We start from the raw sequence: 23,789 nt of genomic DNA, 5'->3' as shown, positions 1-23,789 counted from the left end.
TTAGGAAAACTACACAAAAATACTCACTTCCAATTGTTTACATGTTGCAGCTATGTGTTCCTTTGTGAGAATGGTTTTGCAAATGTTTTCTGCGTTTTTAACTTTGCCACTCATTTATGGAGCCGAAGAGTAAAATGGATGGGTAATTTTTGTGAAGCAAAAAATAAGCTTTCCATTTGATGTACCTTTGGGCATTTCGCGTTCCTTTATCAAAACGAATTTAATATTGTTTCTAACTCATAAATAGCCAACCAAGTATGTTGTTATATTTCTTATTTGGTAATATTTGAGGGAATTTCAAATTTTACTTTTGTTCAGAAGAAAGTTGATTAGAAGTAGATGTTTCTAATCCTTATTCATGTCTCAAGCAAACATATAAAGTTATAAATTAAGGCACATATAACACAAAAAAAGCACCCTGCTTGTAATGAATTTGACTGGTTGGTTACTGATTTTGCCTTTTACTTTTTGAATCAATGTTAAACCAGTCCATCAAGAATGCTTCATTTACTGATTTTATATGACCTTCATATCTAGGTAGACGAAATGGTTGCATTTTAGTTGTTGAATATCTGAGAGTGGAATTACACTTTTATTTTCTTCTAAATTGTAAAAAAAATAAGTGAGGAAATTTTTGAAATAGAGTAGCTAATTTAACGGCATGTTAATCAAAGGCCATATATACGGTTATTAAGCATAATAATGCTAAATTATATTCTATTTCTTAATTCAAAGAATAATTATTTTAAAAAACAATTCTTTTTAGAGCTTCAAAATACAGGAAACATTTATTTCCACAAATGTGTGTGTGTGTGTGCGTGTGTGTGTGTGTGTGTGTGTCACATTTTACTAAGAATAAATCATTACTCCTTATTAGTCATCTCAGCCCTGCATGATCTGGCTGCCTCATGAACTTTAAATGAAGCAATATTTTGATATATTTGTTACAAAGCAAGCCTGTATGTATGTAAAGGAGTCAAAATTGGTCTAAACCACAAAGTAGATGCAAAGTCTTGTTTCCTTGTTCACTACCAAATTAACACAGATGTGAAATGTTGTGTCCAAAATCCCTTATCTGAATTTCTCCACCTGAGTTAAAAATTCAGGATTTTTCTTTATATGAATATGCTTTAGATCCTACAGCAGTAATAAGATGTTTCATCTTACTGTTATAACATCAAGCAATTAATTTCACATAGTCTATGATTTTAGAGAACTAAAATTTCATAGTGAGTAAGCAAATAGTCACCCAATGAAAGAAGTTACTTTGGCACATTAAAGCTGCAATTTGCCCTTGGAGAATATGTGTTCCTGCTGAGTTTGCAGCTGGCTTTATGTGTTCTTTATGAATGGCAGGACAAACATTGACGGTTCAAGGTCTTATTTATTGCCTTACTTCATACCCAGAAGTCAGCCATCTTAGATTAACAGTTAACTTTATGTCCCATTAAGACCCCTCCTGTCTTCTGTTTTGCAATAGCTCTCCTTAAAGCTCCTTTCACATCTTGGTTCCTTAGGCTATAGATCAAGGGGTTGAGCATAGGTGTGATCACAGTGTAGAACACTGCGATGATCTTGCCCCCAGCCCTGGAGGACTTCGACTGGGGTCTCATGTACATGAAGATGGCAGTTCCATAGAACAAGGCCACCACTGTCAGATGGGAGGCACAGGTGGACAGTGCCTTGTGCCTTCCAGAGGCTGACCGTATCCTGAGGACTGAGAGAAGGATTCGGGCATAGGAAACAACAATCAGGAGAAAAGGAATGAAGACGATGATAATACTGAAGATGAAAACAACCAGCTCAGTAAATGAGGTGTCAGTGCAAGCCAACCTCAGGACAGAAGGGACCTCACAGAAAAAGTGATTCAGGACATTGGGCCCACAGTAGGGCAAACTCAAGGTGAGGACATTGATAACCATGGAGCTCAGGAAGCTAATGGACCAAGAAATGGTTGCCAATTGGACACAGACACTTTGGTTCATAATGACAGTATAATGAAGAGGGTGACAAATGGCTACATATCTGTCATAAGCCATGACCCCAAGGAGAACACATTCAATCATTCCAAAGGAGAGGGAGAAGTACATCTGAGTAGCACAGCTAGAGAATGGGATGGTCTTTTTCCCCACCATGTTGGACAGCATTTGTGGGACATTGGTGGATGTATAGCAGATATCTAGAAAGGATAAATTAGTGAGGAAGAAGTACATGGGGGTTTGGAGACGAGGTTCTATCTGAATAACAGTGATAATTGTAATATTCCCCACTACTGTTAATAAATAGAAAAACAAGAACATAATAAAAAGAATGAGCTGCATCTTTGGCTGAGATGAGAGGCCCAGGAACACAAATTCAGTCACAGTGAAGTTTGTTTTTATCATATCCATTTTTCAAACCACCCCCTTTTTACAGAAGCATCCACTTGAAGACAAACATCAAGTGTCCTATATCTAAGTGTTAGAAATTTAAGACATAAATAGGAAAGCAAAGAAAAGTCTTTATCTGGAATCATATCTTGAGTATCTGAGTTGTACTACAAATGGAAAGCTTTTCTTCTACTTTTGGAGGCCATATTCTCTTGATGAGGTTAAGATTTCCAAACTCAACGACTCTTTTAAGTTAAGCAGATATACTTGAATTTTCTCCAAGAATATGCTCTTTGGTTGGTTTATAATCTGTTCAAAACCTACTCATTCTTCAAAGCCTTCCTCATGCCCTACCTTTTTAAAAAGATCTAATTATGTCCTTGCTCCACACCCAACAATAGAGCAGCATGACGTAGAACTTAAGTAAAACTCAAGGAAGGGCATAGCTTCCTGTGCTAACCTAAAAGTAATGGCAGGAACAGATTGGCAGATACATTCTTCTGTATCACTCTGAGACAACCTTCTCCTGCTTAGACACCTGGACACCCGAAGAACGAAGACTGCACACACCAACAAAACCAGTCATGGATCACACTAATGGCCGATTCTACCAGCCTCACCACCTCCATACTGTGGGGTCTTGGATAGTTTCATTAGGTAAAAAAAATGGGAGAAGTGATTTTTTGCAGATTAAATTAAATGATGTGTATAAAGAATTTAACCATATCTACATGCGAGAGCCAATCCACAAATAACATCCAGTATTAATTGTTCTACTAATGTACAGTCATGCTACATTTATCTAGAATTCACTTCTGTAATAAAAACTGTTTCAGAGAAGTCATATGAATGAAAAAGATCCAGACAAGTTAAAGTTACCAGGTCTACTCATTGAGAGCTCCTCATCTCCCACCCTGTGCCTACTTCCTCTAAATTTATTTATGCACTCAGTTAGCGTGTTTGGCTAACTGATGTGCAGCCATGAACAGATCAAAAGCAGTGACTTAAGGCAGATACATAGGGTAAGAAAGAGTCCCAGAGGCAGGCGCAGTTATAGCACCCAGAAGAACTGGCAATCATTCATTCACTCATTTGTTCATTCATTTTTGTCTTTCCTTTTTTTTTCGTTCTTTTTTTTCCAAAAATGCCTTTATAATAATCTAGAATGTACCAGATGCTGGGCATACACTGGTAAACCCAATAGACATTTTCAACAGTCTCAGAGCTCAGAGTCGAGTGGCAAGTTGTGATGAAGAAAACAACCCCATCCCTGAGAGCATGGGGAATCTTACCAGGAAGACCTTTAAGAACCAAGTAGTTGTGGGTCATGAAAAAGACCACTTTATGCAATACATCCTTTCTCAAATAGTATCGAGTCACATGTAATGTCTTTTAAAGGGCTTTCTTATATTTTGATTTGAATCAGGGCTTTTCAAATCAAATAATTCAGTGAACTGATACACTAAATTATCTAAAATCTGAAGTCTAAGGATACAGGAGGGGCGGACCTGGAAAGAGGAGGGAGAAGTCAGGTCACAGTCCTGTGTTCACCTGGAGCAGCAGGAAACGGAGTGAGCAGGAGTTTGAGAGCTTCCTCCCAGGCCCTTCAAACAGCACTAAGAAAGTTCTGTTGCAAGGAAGAAACGTTTTGGTGATTCTAGAAGTGACTATGACAGTAAATGACATCCACAGTGAGTTTCTCTGTTGACAAAGTGACACACACTCAGGAGATCGCACCGTTAGTAGTGGGGTGGATGGAGTGTGCCACTGGAGAGCAGGATGACACGTGTGGGTCTGCCACGTGCCCGTGCACAATTCATGACACCGACCTGTGCCCAACTGTCCTCATCCGTGGGACTGGGGCAGAGCACGCTCCTCAAAATTGACGGACGAGATAAATGAGATAATGCAAGTAAAACACCTAAAACAGAGTTAGACATATATAGTAAGAACTCAATATGTTAACTATTATCATTATGATTCGTGTGATTCTCACAAAAGTCTTGTCAAGTGCACAGATCATGAATTATTGGCATTCTTCACCTACTCCCCTAAATGGCAGAGAGACTAAGTCTTTAAGATGCTAAACAACTTGTCCTAAATCACTGAATTACTGAATATACATACAACACACGTGTGTCTAATATAGCTGTGTCTACAGTGAGAAAACCACGGCAAATGTAACAGTCCTGATTCCCTAGGCATGTTCACATAAAAGAACATAAGTATACTGGCTCCACAGTTAGTGCCTTTATGTGCACAAACAGCATTTTTAGTTATTTGATGGCTACAGCTGCTGAAAGAGAGTTAGAATCCATTCAATTGTTGCTTTCCAGGATACAAATCTGTTTCTATTCCTATCAGAACACAGAGTTGCAAGTCTATTACAAGGAAAAGAGGAATAAAGACACTTGCAGATGAACGTACCTCCTATAATAGGAAGCAAGCTCACCCAATTAGATATAGGTTGAAAAGCCCTGGATAGTTGGTAATTACCTATAGATTCTATACAGCCATCTCAAGCAAGCAACCAACCCCCTAGCTGACTGCACACATCCGTCTTACCTCTCAAGGCAAAAAGCTACGGTTGCTAAATGTCTCCTTCCAACTTTTCTGCCTGGAAAACTCAGTTCTATTCAGCCCTTTAAATACTAGGCATGTATGACATTCTCTTGGAAACTCTCCCTAATCTAATTCATCCGAACAAAGTTAACGAGAGCACCCTCTGCTGAACCTTTTTCATCCTTTGAACATACTTGATTGTTGTCCTTATGTGAGTGAATACAAAGTTGTGAGTCTATCTCTCCAATTGACTTTGGGTTTCTAGGAATGCTGTTAGGTTTATTTATGTTTTGCCATTCCCTGGCACATAATAAGCACTCTCAAATGTTGATAAAACGCAAATAAACTCCTCTTATTTCTTATTTTTCTTAAGTCTGGAACTCAGATGAAGAATAAATCTGAGCCGTAATTTTAGTGGAAGAATAGAGTCCGGCAAAATCATTTACTATCAAATCACTTATTTTTCTAAACAATACTGCTTAAGGCTCAAAAAGCCACCTAATTCAGTTTGGAGAAAAGGGAGAGGGAGAGGGAGAGAGAGAGAGAAATAGTTAATGTGACTTGTTACCAAGAAGGTACAACATGTGCTAACTTATACTTTACTCAAGCTCAGGTTATTTTGTCTTCATACAGACACAGGATATCAGGCACGTTACATATTTCACAGAAAAATGGCTGCTCTTTCTGTTCTGCAAGTCACAGGAAGAAATCTACAATATATTTTACATCATGCTGGAGAAATCTACTGTTCCTTCATAAATTCAGGATTTTTAAAAGCTACATCTTTAATCTTTGCCATATAAATCATGTGTGCAACGGAAAACATTTTTGCTGCAAACTGTTTATTAAGTTTGAAGGATAGATTTTGATGTGTAGCAATGATATTATCGGTCTTTCATAATCCATACCTCCTTTTCCACGGCTAATGTTGCAAGGCACCATAGTGCTGGGGTAAAAATCAACTCTGGAAAAAGACCATCTGAATATGAATTCTGACTCTACCGGCTCTCTGGTGGGTCATTCAGGTAAGTTTCAAAACTTTTCTAAGCCTTTTTTTTTTCTCCTAGCTCAAGTGGGAACTATATTAGTATCTAATTCATAGGATTATCTTAATGATTACATTAGAAAGTCCATCTAGCAATTTTAGCATAGTATCTGACACATAGAACCTAAGAAATCATAGCTCACAATATTATATAAACTCCAGGCTTATAACCAATTTGCTATAAATAAATTTCTGCTCTGAAAGTGGAAAGACTATTAGACATAATTATATTGGAAGTTTTTTGATACATCACTATAGGAAGGTTTAGAACCTACACAAACCTACATAGCCCTTCATGTGTGTAGTATTGCCAAACTTTGTAAAGTCTTTGCATCCATTATCAGCTCATCAATCAACAAAATTTATTGCTAAAGATTAAAGACTAAGAAGTTTAAAAAACTAAGAATAAAGATAGCATAGGGGCGTCAGTCAGTTAAGCATCCAACTTTGGCTCAGGTCATGATCTTGTGGTCTGTGAGTTCAAGCCCCACATGGGGCTCTGTGCTGACAGCTCAGGGTCTGGAGCCTGCTTCGGATTCTATGTCTCCCTCTCTCTCTGCCCCTGCCCCACTCGCACCGTGTGTCTCTCTCTCTCAAAAATAAATAAACATTAAAAATGTTTAACCAAAAGAGTAAAGATAGCATCAAAATCCTGTTTCCCACCTAGTTAGGGAAAAACTTTAGGAAAAGCTAACCAGGAAGACCTTAAATATTTTTGCCAGTGAATCCATTGGTGAGTTTTGAAAATTATACTAGAAAAAGAATTAATCATATTTTTGCAAAAGCATTACTAAGATTGTTTACGAACTGCACTGTAGATGATAATTTACCACTTAGTGTAAATTAGCTACACAAAGTATTTTTTTAAGTTTATTTATTCATTTATTTTGAGAGAAAGAACACAAGCAGGAGAGGGGCAGAAAGAGAGGGAGAGAGAGAATCCCAAACGTGTTCCATGCTGTCAGCACAGAGTCGACATGGGTCTCAATCTCACGAACCCAGAGATAATGGCTGGAGCCGAAACCAAGAGTCGGACACTTAACTGACTGAACCACTCAGGCATCCATTTCAAAAAGTCTTTTAAACAAATAATGGGGGTTTGGGTTTGATGCAACATGGAGGAGAAGGAGGCAAATATGAAAATGTGAAAGCAAGGGGCCCAAGGAGGCCATGCTCTGAGAGGGAGCCAACCCCACACTCCAGCAAGAACACCTGGAGTTAGTAAACATCAATAACACAAGCTAACAAATTGTGATATTCAGAACAGGCACCCCCGCCACCCCCACCTGCAAAACAAAACAAAACAAACAAACAAAAACTTCTTTATGGAAAAGGAAAAAATCACCCAAGAAGAAAATGATGTTAATTCTGTGCATTATAATTCTCTATTTGCATGACAAATATTTTTGTAGGTACTTTGCTGGTATTAAATCGTATCTTTACAATAACTCCAAAATGTACTTAGATACATTCTGAAGAGGAGACAATTGAAGATGAGAGAAACTATGCCGTTTTCTCAGTCAGAGCATTTAGCTGAGCCATCATTTGTACTTTAGTCTGCCTAATTCCAAAATCTTCTAGTTAAATAACTGATAGCTTTATTTCACTCTACTTTTTTTCTTTTACATCTAATAGACAATTGTAATCATAGGCACAACAGATAAAACCTACCCGAAGGCCATAACCAATGCAAAGCAATAACCTGCTTCATACCTCTCCGCACCACATACTCATGTACACAAAAACCGATGAGAGATGGTGCTATAATCCCATTCAGCCCTTTTGTAAAGATGATGAATGCATACAGAGTGCAGCCCCTAAGTCATCTGAGTATCCTTGCTTCGGGACCTTTGGCTGAATTTGAGATTCTTGAGGGATAATGTCCCAGATCAGTAATTAAAACTTAATTATGTGTTCTGAGGTATTCCTGGTTGATGCACTTGTTGGTTGCTCCTCCTCCCCTCCCTGCTCTGCAGATGAACCTGTATCAAGGTTAAAGTGACCCTTCCAACTGATCAGGGTGTCCTTGTCCTTTTTTTTTTTTTTTTTAATTAAAATTTTTTTTTCAATGTTTATTTATTTTTTGGGACAGAGAGAGACAGAGCATGAACGGGGGAGGGGCAGAGAGAGAGGGAGACACAGAATCGGAAACAGGCTCCAGGCTCCGAGCCATCAGCCCAGAGCCCGACGCGGGGCTCGAACTCACGGACCGCGAGATCGTGACCTGGCTGAAGTCGGACGCTTAACCGACTGCGCCACCCAGGCGCCCCTGTCCTCGTCCTTCAGTACTGCCTAATACCAGTCATCATAAATATGAGTGAGTGCATTCACTGCAAGAAGAGCAAAACGTAAAATCCAGGGTTCGGAGACCAAACACAGAGTCATTTCCTGGAACCTACTGGAATTTAGGGATGCTAATGATGCTAGTGTACTCTCAACTATCCACATAGCAAATGTGAACCCTACGTTCCCCTTTCCATGATCATAGCAAACTCTGGAACCATGTACTATTGCATAGTCATGAAATACAAACTGTTTATAGGGAAACAGTAGGGCCAGCGTGGGGACTTCCTACATGTGACCTCAAACACATCACTTCACTTTCATGAGCCTCAGCTTATGCGTCTTTAAAACGGACACAAAAAGTCTAGACCACTATATTGCTCCCTTGTTATGGAACCAAAGGGAAGAAGTGGAAAAAAAAAGAAAAAGGGAAGAAAATAGGGAAGGAAGAGAGAAAGGGAGGGAAGTAAAAAGTTAACATTAGTTAAGTCCTTCCAATGTACAAAGAGCCAGCTGAGTCAAATCATGCCTTCACATAATGATATCACTTAATCTGGTAATTCTCAAATCCTGAATGGCTGTTGTAGTTTCTTTGGCTTTATTTATCAACTTATTCATCAATGCCCAGACCTACCCTGAATCAATTAAATCATAATCCTTGCAGATAGGACTCTGATATAGGTACTTTTAAAAGCTCTCCAGGTGAGCCCTTAACACCTGATTTTCCAACATTTTTAGTGGGAAAAAAAGATACATTTGTGGATTTACACAAAACAGCCCAAAATATTGAACCTCTTAGGGAGTTTCATGCTGTTGCTTCCACTTTTTTCCCTACTGTATTCCAACTTTTAAGAACTACTGTTGAAAACAATCTAAAAAGTACTGCATCCAAGACTTTTTGGAATGTCCAATTCTACCTTGAGAAAGCTGGAGACTCCCAGAGTAGATCCCTACCAGGTGTCAACCTCTCAGAGTGCATTGGCTTTGGAATTGCAATTGAAGCTGCTCAGTATACAAAGGAAAATCAATACATGGAACATATCTGTTATCGTATATTTGAGCCTCACAACTCTGAGAAACAGAGAGGACTCCACTAGACTGAAATCCAGAAGGAGCAATTACTTTCATAGGTTTGTGTAGTTTACAAGTGATACGAAAAACGCTGAAGGTTTTCTCACATTAATATGTACATTGTCTGGGTCCATGGTCAGCACAAAGACCTATTATAAATTCCGGAGGTCTTTTTTCATATTTTTTTTTACATTTATTTATTTTTGAGAAACAGAGTGAGACAAAGCGTGAACAGAGGAGGGGCAGAGAGAGAAGGAGGCACAGAATCTGAAGCAGGCCCCAGGCTCTGAGCAAGAGGTCAGCACAGAGCCTGATGCGGCGCTCGAACCCACAAACTGTGAGATCATGACCTGAGCCGAAGTCGGATGCTCAACTGACCAAGCCACCCAGGCACCGCTAAATTCCGGAGGTTTTTTGAAGCAATATGGTATCCTACTGATGATAAGATGACATGATCTTATATAGAGAAAACCCAAAAGACTCCATCAGAAACATGTTAGAACTATTACAAAATTTTAATAAAGCATCAGGGTAAAAGAAATCAACATGCAAACATTAGTTGCATTTATATACCTTAACAACAAATTATCTGAAAGGAAAATTAAGACAAAAATCCCACTTATCCTAGCATCAAAACAAATAAAATATTTAGGAATAAATTTAACCAAGGAAGTAAAAGATCTGTACGCTAAAAACTAAAAGACATTGATGAAAGAAATTGAAAAAAAGTAAGTAAATGAAAAAGAAAGCCACTGTTTATGGGTCAGAAAGAAAAAGATTGTTAAAATTTCCATACTACTTTAAAATGTCCATACTGCCCCAAAACAATCTACAGATTCAATCTATCAAAACCTCTATGGCATTTTCCCCAGATATATATATATATATAATATATATATATTATATATATATAATAAATTATATATATATAATAAATATATATATAAATTAATGCATATGGAACCACAAAAGGCCATGAACAGCCAAAACAGTCTTGAATAAGAACAAAGCTGGTGGCATCATATTCTCTGATTACAAATTCTGTAATTAAAGAGTATGGTGCTTGACTAAAAACAGACATGTACACCAATCGAATTGAATACAGAGCCCAGTAAAGGCTGATCATTGAAGGTCAACCTATCTTCAACAAAGGTGCAAAGGAACGCACAATGGGGAAAGATGGTCTCTTCAGTAAACAGAGAAAACTGGATATACACATGCAAAAGAGTGGAACTGGACTCTTAATTACCCACTGTATACAAAACTCAATTCAAAATGGATTAAAAACTTACATGTAAGACTTAAAACTGTAAAGCTATGAGGAGAAAACATAGGGAAACAGGCTTCCAACATTCTCAGTGCAGATTTCCTTTTCTGCGATCAGTGCCCTGCAGTTCACATCTGTGATGGAGCACGAGAACTTTCACACTGTCCTTTCCAAGAGCTCCATCCATATACTCTCTCAGACCTCCTTGTCACTAACTTTCTAGTCTTATTCCCAGTCCCTGCTCAATTAGTCCATCCACTAGTCACTGTTAATAAAACAGTATAGAGATACATCTCAGACTGCCACTCTTTCTATACTCAGAGAAGACAATCCATTGTACCGCTTGATATTTTGCATGACTTTCACACACTTAAGATCTAAATTTGTATCCTTACTACTACTGCCCACTTAAGGATCAGTAATTTTTAGAGGACAGTCTATGTTTTAGAGTGAGAAAATAAATAACTTGTGCCTGAAATACTCTGTTGTGTCTAGAAAACATAGATGCTTCTAAAACAATAAGGACAGGAACAAAAGGAACTGACTTAAAGGGTCCCGTATGGTTGAAGTTGTGGCATTCTGAGTATCAAAGAAAAATCATGATAATAACCAGAATAGTATACTTTTTATTGCAATATATTGAACCAATGAAATCCAAGGAGTCCAGGATACTCATAAAAAGAGAAGTATATAGAGAGAGTGTAAGAATGTAGTGATATCGGGGCACCTGGGTGGCTCAGTTGGTTAAGTGTTCAACTTCAGCTCAGGTCATGATCTCGTGGTTTGTGAGTTTGAGCCCCACGGTGGGTTCTGTGCTGACAGCTCAGAGCCTGGAGCTTGCTTCGAGTTCTGTGTCTCCCTCTCTCTGCCCCTCCCCGACTTTCTCTCTCTCTCCCTCTCTCTCTCTTTCTCAAAAACGAGTGAATGTTTAAAAAATTAAAAACAAAAAAGAAGGTAGCAATAAAACAAAAGAAATGGAAATGTTCATTTTGATTGGATTTTAAAAAATAGCAATATGATTAAATATAGAGAGAGAAATACATAGAAATATATAGAAATTCAAATAAATATCAATATGTCCATGTTTTATTGGTATAAGCAGCAAATAATAACTATAAAGATCTATGTTTTCCAAATAGTGCCAGTAAAACTGGGAGTTGTACAAAGATCAGAAAGAAATAGTCAGCACTGAGGAATACTACTACTAATAATAATCAGTAGCAGCTATAACACCAGAGAACAACCAATTGAAAAAGGGTAGTTCTGATATTCTGAATTAGATAATAATTCTTAAATGAAAAGCTAACTATGCAGATTCAATCTTTGATTTAACAGATGAAGATTGAATACATTTACTAACTAGAATAAAATTATTATAAGATTAAATTTTTCTTGAATTATTCTCATGTATTAAATTAATACATAATAATAACATAAAACGGGTTATTTAATGTTGGCTGAGAATTGAAAAAATAATTTTAGAAGGAGTATCATTTTTCAAAAAAAAAGACAAAAAACACTTCTGTTTGAAAAGTCATATTGACATTAAAAGTTTAATAATAAAAGAGGAGAATTAATCATTTGACATGTTTCTCCTGTTTTATTTACTTTAGGAAAACTGTTCTATTTTCCAAATAAGAAATGACTGCCGGCCTGAGAAGATATTTTTATTCATTTTTGTTTTGTAAATTTACCTTGAGGAGATTTCCAAATAAGTTTATTACAACATGAAAAGATTACAGTAAGCATATAAGTAATCTTAGGAAGTTAGCACACTAAATATAAACATTATGAAGAAATTAACTAAACCTATGGTATTGATGTTAACTACATATTTTGTCATCACTGCATTGGGAATGTCTTATCTTCAGTAAGTAATCAGTGGGAAAAAAAATCAATTCTATTGAGTATTTAATTATACCATAAATTGCTAGGGTTCTTGAGGAAACACAATGAATTCCTGAATCCTTCATGGGTCCACTTGTGATAAGTTTGCCTTGATTAATCCTTACATTTCAGTCTCCTTGGTTTATCACTTTTAGAACCCAATCTCCTGCATGCTTCCTGAATTTGTGCCAATACGGATAGGGAGGATCTTGTAAATTTCTTAGTGTAAATTTCCTCTAAGAGAAAGTCTTTGATTTCTTCATTTGGGCTAATGATATTTAATTTCATTGCAGAGTCAATGTGGTATGGTGAATTTGGGTGTTGACAATTACATAAGTCCATAAGGAAACTTTTTAAAAAAATTTTTTATTAATTAATGAATTCATTTATTTATTTTTGAGGGAAAACGAGAGTGAACATGCAAGTGGGGGAGGGGCAGAGAGAGAGAGACAGAGAGAGAGAGAGAGGGAGAGACTCTGTAAGCACAGAGCCTGGCATGGGGCTCAAAACATGAGATCACGACTTCAACCAAAGTCCAATGCTTAACCGATTGAGCCGCTCAGCTGCCCCCATGAGGCAACTTCTTAAGCACAGTCATTGGAAAACGTGTCCAGAGAAAAGCGATTTCCCTCAAGTGGGCAAAGTTAGGGACTGTCTCTTCAAGCAAGGATTTTTGTTTTTGGATCTGTCCTTGTCTACCCAATATCACTATCCCATTGCTTAATGGTCGCAATTCTTCCCTCCATCAATTATTTTAGCTTACCATAAAATCTCTGGCAGTGTTTAGTATTTAGAGTTGACCCTTGAACCACACAGGGGTTAGTGGCACTGACCCACACATATTCAAAAATCAGTATATAAATTCTGACTCCCCAAAAACTTACCTACTAATGGCCTACCATTGACCGGAAGCCTTAGTGATAACATAAACACATATTTTGTATGTTCTATGTATTTGATACTGTATTTTTACAATAAAGTTAGAGAAAAAAATGTTATGAGGAAAATCACAAGGAAGGGAAAATATATTCACAACACTGTCCTGTATTCATTGAAAAAAATCTGCATGTTAAGTGGATCCACACAGTTCAAACATGTGTTGTTCAAAGGTCAGTGTCATTGGTATTGCTTCTCTGCAGTCCTCACAATCAGTCCCTGGCTTGGACCTCAACCATATCTTTCCTAAAGGACTAATGGAAATGGGAAACTCCCTCAAACCCACAGTGGAAGCTTTCCAAATGCACTTTCATGTTTACCATCAGGTAATCACAGTTTGGGGTTCAAAAGACCCTATGATTTTTCCAATCAATGTTATTGTGGTTGTGATCAATCCTAACACCAGTTGATTTTTCAGTGCTTTGCTCTTTTACTGCACTTCAAGCTGTGACATTGCTGGTAATGATTAACACAAGAAACGACAGGTGCTGGTGAGGATGTGGAGAAAGGGGAACACTCTTGCACTGTTGGTGGGAATGCAAACTGGCACAGCCACTCTGGATAATGATATGAAGGTTCTCAAAAAAACTAAAAATAGAACTAACTACCTTATAATTCAGCAATTGCACTACTAGGTATTTATCCAAAGGATACACAAACACTGATTCAAAGGGACGCATGCACCCTGATTGTGGGGAATAAGCTTAGGAATCCCTGGGCTTATACCAATGGGTTAACAAGGCATTAAGAAGTACAAAGTCATAGGATGCTCACACCCAAGTTTGGGTAAACTCAAACCCAGAGTTTGACCCCAGAATAAGGAGGTGCAGAGCCCCAGAATAGAGAGGGAGGGGCAAAGACCCCAGAATAGAGAGGAGCACAAAGGCACCCAATACAAAGGTATATGAGGTAAGCAAGATTAGGCGTTCAGGGCAGAAGTGCCCCGCCCCCCCCCCCCAATTTAGCACCATGGCAGACTTTCACAGGAGGGAAGGACCAAGTTAGGTAAACAGGTAAATTGAGTTATAGACCGCTGGTTTGAAGGTAAAGCAGCCCAGAGTGGAGATGGTTAACAACAGAAAAGGTGCCTTGTTAACCCTGAAGTTATTTCCCCTATCTGTCTTATCCCCTAGGGTAGCTAAGGTAACAGACATGGTGCCTCCTGTATGCCATTAAGAACCATCTGCCCATCTTCCCAGTGCCAGGATTTTGTTTTATATTGACCCAAACCCCAAACACCATATATATTCAAAACCCCAACTTAATGTTCCCAGCTTCTTTGTCTCTTTGTGCATGCCCATCATGTTTGTAAGCCTTCTGATCTTAATAAATATGGGGCAAGACCCTTATTCGAGGCTCTTATCTTTTCCAGGACATTAGCCGTCTCTCACTTTTCATCCTGCGTCCCGCTCTTTTGCTACACAAAAGAGAGCTTGAAACTTAGAGCCTACAACACCTGATGTTTATAGCGCATTATCAACAATAGCCAAACTATGGAGAGAGCCCAAATGTCCATCGACTGATGAATGGATAAACAAGATGTGGTGTCTGTATATATACATATATATACACACATATACAATGGAATATTACTCAGCTCTAAGAAAGAATGAAATAAACCAGTCAGAGAAAGACAAATAGCACATTATTTCACTCATTACGTGGAATTTAGGAAACAAAACAGATGAGCATATGGGACGAGGAAAGGTAAAGAGGGAAACAAACCACAAAAGACTCTTAATGATAGAGAAGAAACTGAGGGTTGTTGGAGGGAGGTGGGTGGGAGATGGGCTAGATGGGTGATGGGTGCTAAAGAGGGTGCTTGTTGTGATGAGCACTGGGTGTTGAATGTAAGTGATGAACCACTGAGTTCTACTCCTGAAACCAACATTGTTTATGGTAAATAACTAAAATTTAAATTAAAAATAACGTAAAAAATTATCATGATGCCACTACATGCCATGGCTTACCAGTGTCTCATTTCCCTCTTAAATGATGTATCTGCACATTCTTTAAATATGTAATCAAACTAATCTCAGCGACCAGTTTAAGGGTATCATTTTAGGCTACTCCTCATATTAATTACCATATCAGTCAGAGTCGTATCAGGAATCAGATGGCCGAAATTGAAGAGGACTTAATAGAGGGACTATTTATAAAGATGTGAATGGAGTATGGAGAAGCCACAAACGACAGACTAGTCCTTTGACACAGAATTTTACTACATGTGGGCCTGAAAGGAGAAGGGGAAAGAGTTGTTATCAGAGCACAGAGAGAGAGGGAGAGAAAGATTTTTTCGTGAGGAAGATGGGATAAAAACTGTGGCATTGATCTAGGGATTAATGTGGCCTCGATTGGCTGTGCAGGGACAGAGTCTGGGAATACACGTTCTAAACCATCTCTTTTCTCCTGTTGGCTCTTCCCCCAGTGGCCAAGTTGACTGATACAGTTCATACAGGTTGGTCTCCTGGAGCAGGAGATAGAGTGGCAAAGGATGGCAGTCCATGTAGAAGGGAAAATGGAAAATATACTTAGTATGCTGCCTATGGAAATATCGTTACCCGAAACTGGTCAGCCTCTTGGTGGATGTGAAGCCAAAACACACAGCAAAGCCAAAGAGCAGCAAAAGGAAGGGTTTTACTTGTAACAAGTAAAGGAGAACACCAGGTGTCTTTCCCAAAGCAGTGCCTCCTGAACTTACAAAAATGGAGACGTTCTAAGCTAAGGGTGCCTACACCTTCACCAAGGGGCTTATGCAATGGGGAATCCAACGTGGAATTGGGGCAGGTGGCAATCATAAGATTGCCAAAGTCACAAGAGCCGGCAAAGGTCTGCATCATCGATATACTGGCTCCAGTTGCTTGGGTATCTGAGGTATCTGAGGGCTCACAGGGGTTCAAATCTGGAAAAGATAATTCAAGAGTCTATATCAGGGCAGTCTTCACTTTTGAATCAGCACTGGGAGTTTTACCACTGATTTGTTGTCTCTGGCATGATTAGATTATTTCCCGGCCTGATAATGACTGTTTAGCAGAACACAATGACTTATAGATTCTTCCACAAGATGGCCAGAGGCCTAAAATGACTTTTCTTATGTCCAGAAAGCTATGTGTCTTTCATCTTCTTGGGACCTAACTTCTGCTGCTTACAAAATCAGTACCTGTGTGTTTATCAGTAGTTGATCCATATATATATATATTTATATATTTATATATATTTACATATTTATATATATTTTATAAATATATAAATATTATATTTTATAATATAAAATTTATAAAAATATTTTATAAATATAATATAAAATATTTTATATTATATTTATATTATATATAATAATATATTAATATAATATAATGTTAATAATTCATACTAATTAATTATTAATAATCAATATTGATAATTAGGTAATAATTGATATTAATAATTAATATTAATAATATTAATACAATAATATAATATATTTATATTATATATTATAATATATATAATATATTTGTACTATATTATTTTATATAATATAAAATATTATAAATATTTATATTTATAATATAAATATTACATTTATAAAAATATTTTATAAATAATAAATAAATAATAAATGATAATATAAAATATGAATATAATATAAATATAAAATATAATATAGAAATATAGAAATATAAAATAAATAATAAATAAATAATATAAATATATATATTATATTTATATATATTGATCATATCTGTTTTACATATATGGATGGATTCAGCAACACTCAATATAGCATGTGAAGAAAAACTATGGTCAAATAAATCTATCACTGGGGAATTACAGTCTCTAAACAAAACATTTTTGAGTCTTTATTAAATAAGGTTGACCTGACTTTGCCCATGCATAGTTTTAATTGCTTTGTTTGCCATTCCCCCAAGCTTCAAAACCAGGAGAAATTCCATGGATATAAACCCCCTGAGATTGTGAAACAACAAAAATTCAGCTGAGTAATTTGAAAGATCAAAGATTAGCTTTTTTAAATGATTCATGAATTAGCATATCACTTTGCAAATAGAAAGGAGCTCTGTCAAGCTGTAGGAAAAGAAGTGTTTAAAAGTAGGAAGGAGGTAGAAAAGGGAAACTATTAGCAAAGAATATATTGTTTTAGGCAAGGTCACCTTCCTATGGGGAATGGAAAGAAGGAGTCTATCCGGAGGAGTATCTCACTAATGCTGACCAGGTAATTTCACGCTGACTAGTTGAAGGTTACCTTCTGATGCAGGGGGAGTAGAGTTGAAACTGTAGTTAGGTTAGGTATCGAATCTTGGTTGCTGACATGGGGCCTTAACAAAAGTGACTCCATTTGGGGCCTATGGTTTTCTTTTAACAGGATCTACCAACTATTTTAGAAAATTCGAGAACTAGCTGACTGACTTGAATATTAGAATGTTGGAATAGGGTCTTGCCATGCATTTTGATAAGTTGTGCGGTTCAGTGATTACTGCTGTCATAGAAATTTATTTTTTTCCCACAACAGTTCAATAGCTGTTTACATTCTGTTATATATGGTAGGAAGTCCAAAGCCTCATTTTCGTGCCCTATCTTCATTTTATAGCAATTTCTGAAACAGCTAGAGGAAAAAAATAAATAAATAAGACAGCTTTTTCTCTTATTTGTGGTGATAAAGGGAAATTTGCAATAAAGGAAGAAATGGAAAAATAAAACTATATAATTGACACAAAAGTGGAAAAAAAAAATAACTTTGAGACTGTTTCCCAAAGAAGAAAGTTTTTGTGAGGCCCTCAAGAGCCCTAGAGGCAGAATAAGAGAATCCCCTAGACTCAGGTTCAAAGCAAATCATGAGAAGTGTAATTTCTTCTAAAACTTATGTTTTTCCCAAGGAATGGAAAGACAGAAGATCCATGTAAAAAGAATGTTAGATAACAGCTTATGCTTACTGGCAGCTTGCTGTCGCCTCTGCATAAGACTGGCCAGCAGAGAAGTCCTTTCTTAAAGTAAAACTTGAACCTGTGACCTACAGTCCATGTTTAATCTCCAGGGAAACACAATGGAAATATGCGCACTCTTTTGTTGTACATGTGTGTGTTGTAGGTTTGAGTACTTTCAAGACCCACAGAGTTCAGGTTCCCAAAGATACCAATGACCCAAAACATCCATAATTATTGTTAAAGCAATGGTGCGTAAGACAGAGAAATAAAGAAGTCAGCAGAACAGGGAGGACAGCCAGAGTCCCCAAGAGAGGCTCGTGCCCGAGGAGAGTATGCTTGACTAGCAGAGGAAAACAGCAAAGGTAATGAGGGGCTATATTGCCACCAATTGTATTCTCTTTACTCTTTTGCATAATATTGACAATTCTGCTACTTCATAATCATATGACATCAATAACCAGTGTAATATTTAATGCTCAACCCCTAATAGTCATTATCGGATGTCAAATACCTTCTAATTTCCTTAAAAATACATTGTGTTTCAGAAATATCTGCATAATCTTATAGAAATGCATTATTTCAGATAAAAAGTGTGTTACACGACACATGAGGAAATTGATTCTCAGAAGGATTAACTAAGGGTTCAAAGGTGACCAGGTTATAAAGGATTGGAATTAGAACTCAGCTCAAGTCTGTGTGGACCCCGTATTTCACGCTCAAGAGCCCATATTGCTTCCCCAAATATGCTCTCCTGCAAAATGCCTCTGCACAAATATATATTAGTTCATTTCATCTTCACAGCTCTGTAAAGGAGGACTGCTGGCCTAATAGCAGTTCTAGTAAGTTCTAATAATGGCATTCTAATAAGAGCTGACTTACTAAAATTTGTCTAAGAGAAACTACAGCCGAGCTCTATAGCAGTTGATAGCTAAGTTCTCTGAATTGGAGGGCCACTGACATCATGAGCATCTTTCATGTGCCCGGCCTTCCAATACCAGCTTAAAAACATTATATTCTTCAGTCTTTACAACAGCCCTATCTAAAAGTCTTGTTTTACAAGGTTTGGCATAATCCAGTAACTTGTGTAAGGTCTTCCAACAACTGTAAGCAGTAAGATCAAACTTGAATCCCTGTCATCAGCCCAAAGGCCCAGTGCTGTCTCTGCTTGGCCTACCCTCCAAATCGTGGCCACCTTTCATTTCAAAGACATGCCTCCTTGTAGCTCTTCAACATGAAAGAATTTGCTGCTTAAATGGAAACAACCCTCCCTCTCACGAATACACTCTATTTTGAAGTGCCATTACTGTGTGTATTTCAGTGGTCAGACTGTGTATTCTTTGACTATTTGTCCTTGATTTTTCTTTGCATGCCTGTGACTAGCACAGAATGCTCAGAGATTTCTGTGATTACAGGTCATGTGGAATGACAAAGAAGTCCTCGAAGGTTTAAATGCCATCATTAAGGCAAACCAGAATGTGGATTTAATTGACATGCTTCTGAGAATTAGAGGAGTCTGTCTACTCATCTATTCAGCTAATATTACTCATGCCTTCTCTGTGGTAGATGTTGTTTTAAGCAGTGACATCCAGCAGTGAAAAAAAACAAGCAACAGAACAAGCCCTTCTTGTATTCACATCCTAGTGGAAAGGGACAGACAGGAAATAACATAGTCGGTTATATGGTAACCCAGATGGTAATTGCTCTGAAGAATAAAGCAGGGTAAGGGATAGAAAGTGCTGGGGCGGGGCGGGGGGGGAGGGGGGAGCGGTGTGCACAGGGCACAATTTTGGAGAAGGTGATCAAGAAAGACCTTTCTAAGAAGATGATATATTTTGCACACCTAAAGGAGGCAAAGAATGTTCTAAGCAGAATGAACAGCAAGTGTAAATATCTCACAATTGAACATCCTTTGAACTGCAAATGAAGCGTATGCATATATGTGAGTGTGCAGAGTTCGTGGGGAGAAACATAGACATCCCTAGCCAGAATGTGTCCCTTGGGGTACCGATGTCCCACTGCACTATGAAACTGTCTCCATTCCACCCATGCCCCATCTCACTAGGCTACCAATCATCTTTATCAGAGGACTGGGTGGGTTAGGGCATGAAGTTTGGGAAGTCAAGAGTTATTTGCCCCTTCTCTTCATGATATGACTAACAGAAAAAATGCCTAAAAGGAGGACAGATTTTGTCATGGTGGGGGAATGTTTAGCAGGAATTTACTGTAGTAGAAAGAACACAGAACATGGAGTCAGAAGCACTGACTGTTGACTCAGCCATGCCCACTGATTTGCTTTATAATCTCCAGTCATCACTTTCATTTTTTAAAATTTTTTAAATGTTTATTTATTTTTCAGAGAGAGTGTGTGTGTGCAAGTGAGTGGAAGAGGGGCAGAGAGAGAGGGAGAGAGAGACAGAATCTGAAGGAGGCTCCAGGTTCTGAGCTGTCAACACAGAGCCCGACGCAGGGCTTGAACTCACAAACCGGGAGATCATGACCTGAGCCAAAATCAGACACTTAACCGACTGAGCCACCCAGGTGCCCCTCATCACTTTCATTTTTAGGAGGGCCACCCTCTCTTCATTTTTCTGATCTGGAATTTTGGGTGGAGTGGAGTATCTATGCATTCATTATTTGTACTTGCTGGGCACATTTTGATTCAGGCAGTGCTAGTTGCCTCCGGAACACCACCAAGTTTTTGCCATAGCCTCTAACATTTTAAGCATTTTAACATCGGTCCAGGTTAAGCCATTGTCTTCAAGAATGTTCTGAGTGTGGCATTAGCCTTGTGCAATCTCATCTAACATCATTCCAACAAAAAGACACTCTATGCTCTGGACAGATTTGACAAACTTTGGACAACTTGCCACTCTCCATTCCACGTCCTGCCTCTATACCTTGATGTAGTTTCTTTTTCTTTACCAGAAATCCCTTCCTCACACATGGTAAGTCTCCATGCATCTTCAGCCAAGAAATGCGTTCCTCCCTCATGTGTGAAACCTACCACAGCACATGCACATAACACTTCCCACATTGCCCCTCCCCAGCTCTCCAGTCTGGCCTGCCTCCCGCTATCAGTGATGATAGATAATCCAATTAGAACCTATGGCGATTCTTTGTTTTCAAAGACTGGGTTTCTCCCAATAAACTACACCTTTCTTGAAATCAGGTCCATCCCTTAGTTCTCTCTTTTGTCCATAGTGCCTGACAGAGCATCTAAAACATAGTAAATGCTGTATAGCTATGTAGATTTGGGGACAGATGATATGCAGTGAGAGAACTTGAATCTTGCCTCTCTAAGCCTCAAATTTTGTAACCTTGAACAAAGTATGTACACTCATTCCTCTATCTCAAATAGCTCATCTGTAAAATGGGAATAGTAATCACTCCTACTTCACAAGATCATCATGAAGGTTAAACTGACATGACTTTTAAAACACTCAGTGGAGAGGCACCTGGGAAGCTCGGTTGGTAAAGCATCAGACTCTTGGTTTTAGCTCAGGTCATGATCTCATCCTTCATGGGTGTGAGCTGCCCATAGGGCTCTGCACTGACAGTGCAATGCCTGCTTAGAATTCTCTCTCTCCCTCTCTCTCTTCCCCTCCCTGACTTTCTCTCTCTCTCTCTCTCTCTTCCTCTCTCTCTCTCTCTCTCTCTCTCTCTCTCTCAAAATAAATAGATAAGCTAAAACAAATTTAAAAAATAAAATAAAACACTCAGTGGAGTGCCTGGGCCATCCTAAATATTCAGCAAATATTGTTAGGATGATAATGGAAAAACTTGACATGTTGCTTTTAGGGACAATACAAGATGACACCTTTCTTATCATTTAAAAATTAAGTAACAAGTTGATGAAAAATGAGACTGGAGATATTTGTTGCAAAATCCATCTGTATAAACACTCAGGGTAATAAAGTCCTCTTCTAAAGCTTTATGGTCATAGCTGAATAGATACTCAAAGATTATGTTTCTCCAAAGTACGCATTGGTATAGGGGAAAGCCTATGAATTTTATAATCATGCTGCCTTGAGTTAAATCCTGACTTATCTGACTTCCAAGTTTGCCTTGGGGAAGCTGGTTAAGTATTCTGGATCTATTTTCTTGTCTGTAATAGGAACTGTAATACCTACCTCATAAAGTTGTTTGGCAATCAAATAAAGTTGCCGTGAAGGTGTTTTACAAAGAGTAGTTTCTCAAAATATCACAATAATTATGATTACTTTTAAAACCATTCCCTTTTTTTTTTGCACTAAATAAAAATTTACTACATGAAGGGGTGCCTGGGTGGCTCAGTTAAGCATCCAACTTCAGCCCAGGTCACGAACTCACAGTTCCGAGTTCGAGCTCCACAACAGGCTCTGTGCTCACAGCTCAAAGGCTGAAGCATGCTTCAGATTCTGTGTCTCCCAGTCTCTCTGCCCCTCCCCTTCTTGTGCTCTCTCTCTCTCTCTCTCTCTCTCAAAAATAAATGAACATTAAAAATTTTTAAAAAAAAAGAATCTACTACAAAAGTTAATACACTTTTTGGTTAATTGCCTTTTAGTCACTTTCAAAGCCTAAACACCTGAGGTGTTTGAGGAATCAAATACACTGGGGATCCTGAGCAAATATAAGATACTTGGATCCACAACATGGTCCTTTGTTGGCTGTGACTGAGTTTCAGGCCTGTGAGTTTAAGTGCCTTGGTTCTGGGCAAGGTAAGTAGATCGTTTCTATGCTCATAATCAGGATTGCCTGTAAATATGAGATAAAGGACTCTGCCAGGTGATTTGGTATTACTTAGAAGCATTTACCTGACCCGACATGTGACAGCATCTGAATCTGTCAGCATTATCCTATTGGTTTGGAGTTAAGGTGTTATAACCAAAAAAAGAGAGACCCATGGATCCCACAAGCAACTGTTAACTAATATCAAATATGAAAGGAGATGGCTTAGCAGTCTCTGGAGTAAGACAACACCACTTACTAATTGTATACTTACTAGCTATTTACTTACACCGTACTTGGTCGTCTGTAAATTACTGCTATTAATCTGTCAATATACCTCTGATGGATGTTATGAGAATGTGTAAAGTAATGTACATGCAACACTAACAACAGTGCTTGACTCCAAATAAAATATTGAATATTGTTCACCATTAGGTTTAGAAACCATCAGATTTTGAAATAATGATGACAACCAGAGAACGATCAAACTAGAAGATACTAAGCTGAGGGGCACCCGGGTGGCTCAGTCACTTAGGCATCTGACCCCAGCCTAGGTCGTGATCTCACAGTTCTTGAGTTTCATGCCCGCATCAGTCTCTGTGCTAACAGTGCTGAGCCTGCATGGGACTTTTCTCTCTCCCTCTCTCTCTCTGTCTCTCAAAATAAATAAATAAACTTAGAAAGAAAGAAGAAAGAAAGAAAGAAAGAAAGAAAGAAAGAAAGAAAGAAAGAAAGAAAGA

The 23,789-nt window shown here is 38.0% G+C and overlaps 1 protein-coding gene across 1 annotated transcript; it reads right to left on the bottom strand.

Annotated features, from left to right (window-relative positions):
- Positions 1-1,424: 1,424 nt before the first annotated feature.
- Positions 1,425-2,390, bottom strand: LOC121043928 (olfactory receptor 2G3-like). Its single transcript, XM_040495905.1, has one exon. The coding sequence runs from the start codon at positions 2,388-2,390 to the stop codon at positions 1,425-1,427; it is 966 nt and encodes a 321-aa protein (XP_040351839.1).
- Between the last annotated feature and the right edge of the window lie 21,399 nt (positions 2,391-23,789).

Source organism: Herpailurus yagouaroundi, unplaced genomic scaffold, assembly GCF_014898765.1.
Source record: "Herpailurus yagouaroundi ecotype Mexico unplaced genomic scaffold, PumYag 187, whole genome shotgun sequence".
In the NCBI taxonomy this organism is placed as follows: Eukaryota; Metazoa; Chordata; class Mammalia; order Carnivora; family Felidae; genus Herpailurus; species Herpailurus yagouaroundi.
This window is presented reverse-complemented; position numbering and strand designations above follow the sequence as displayed.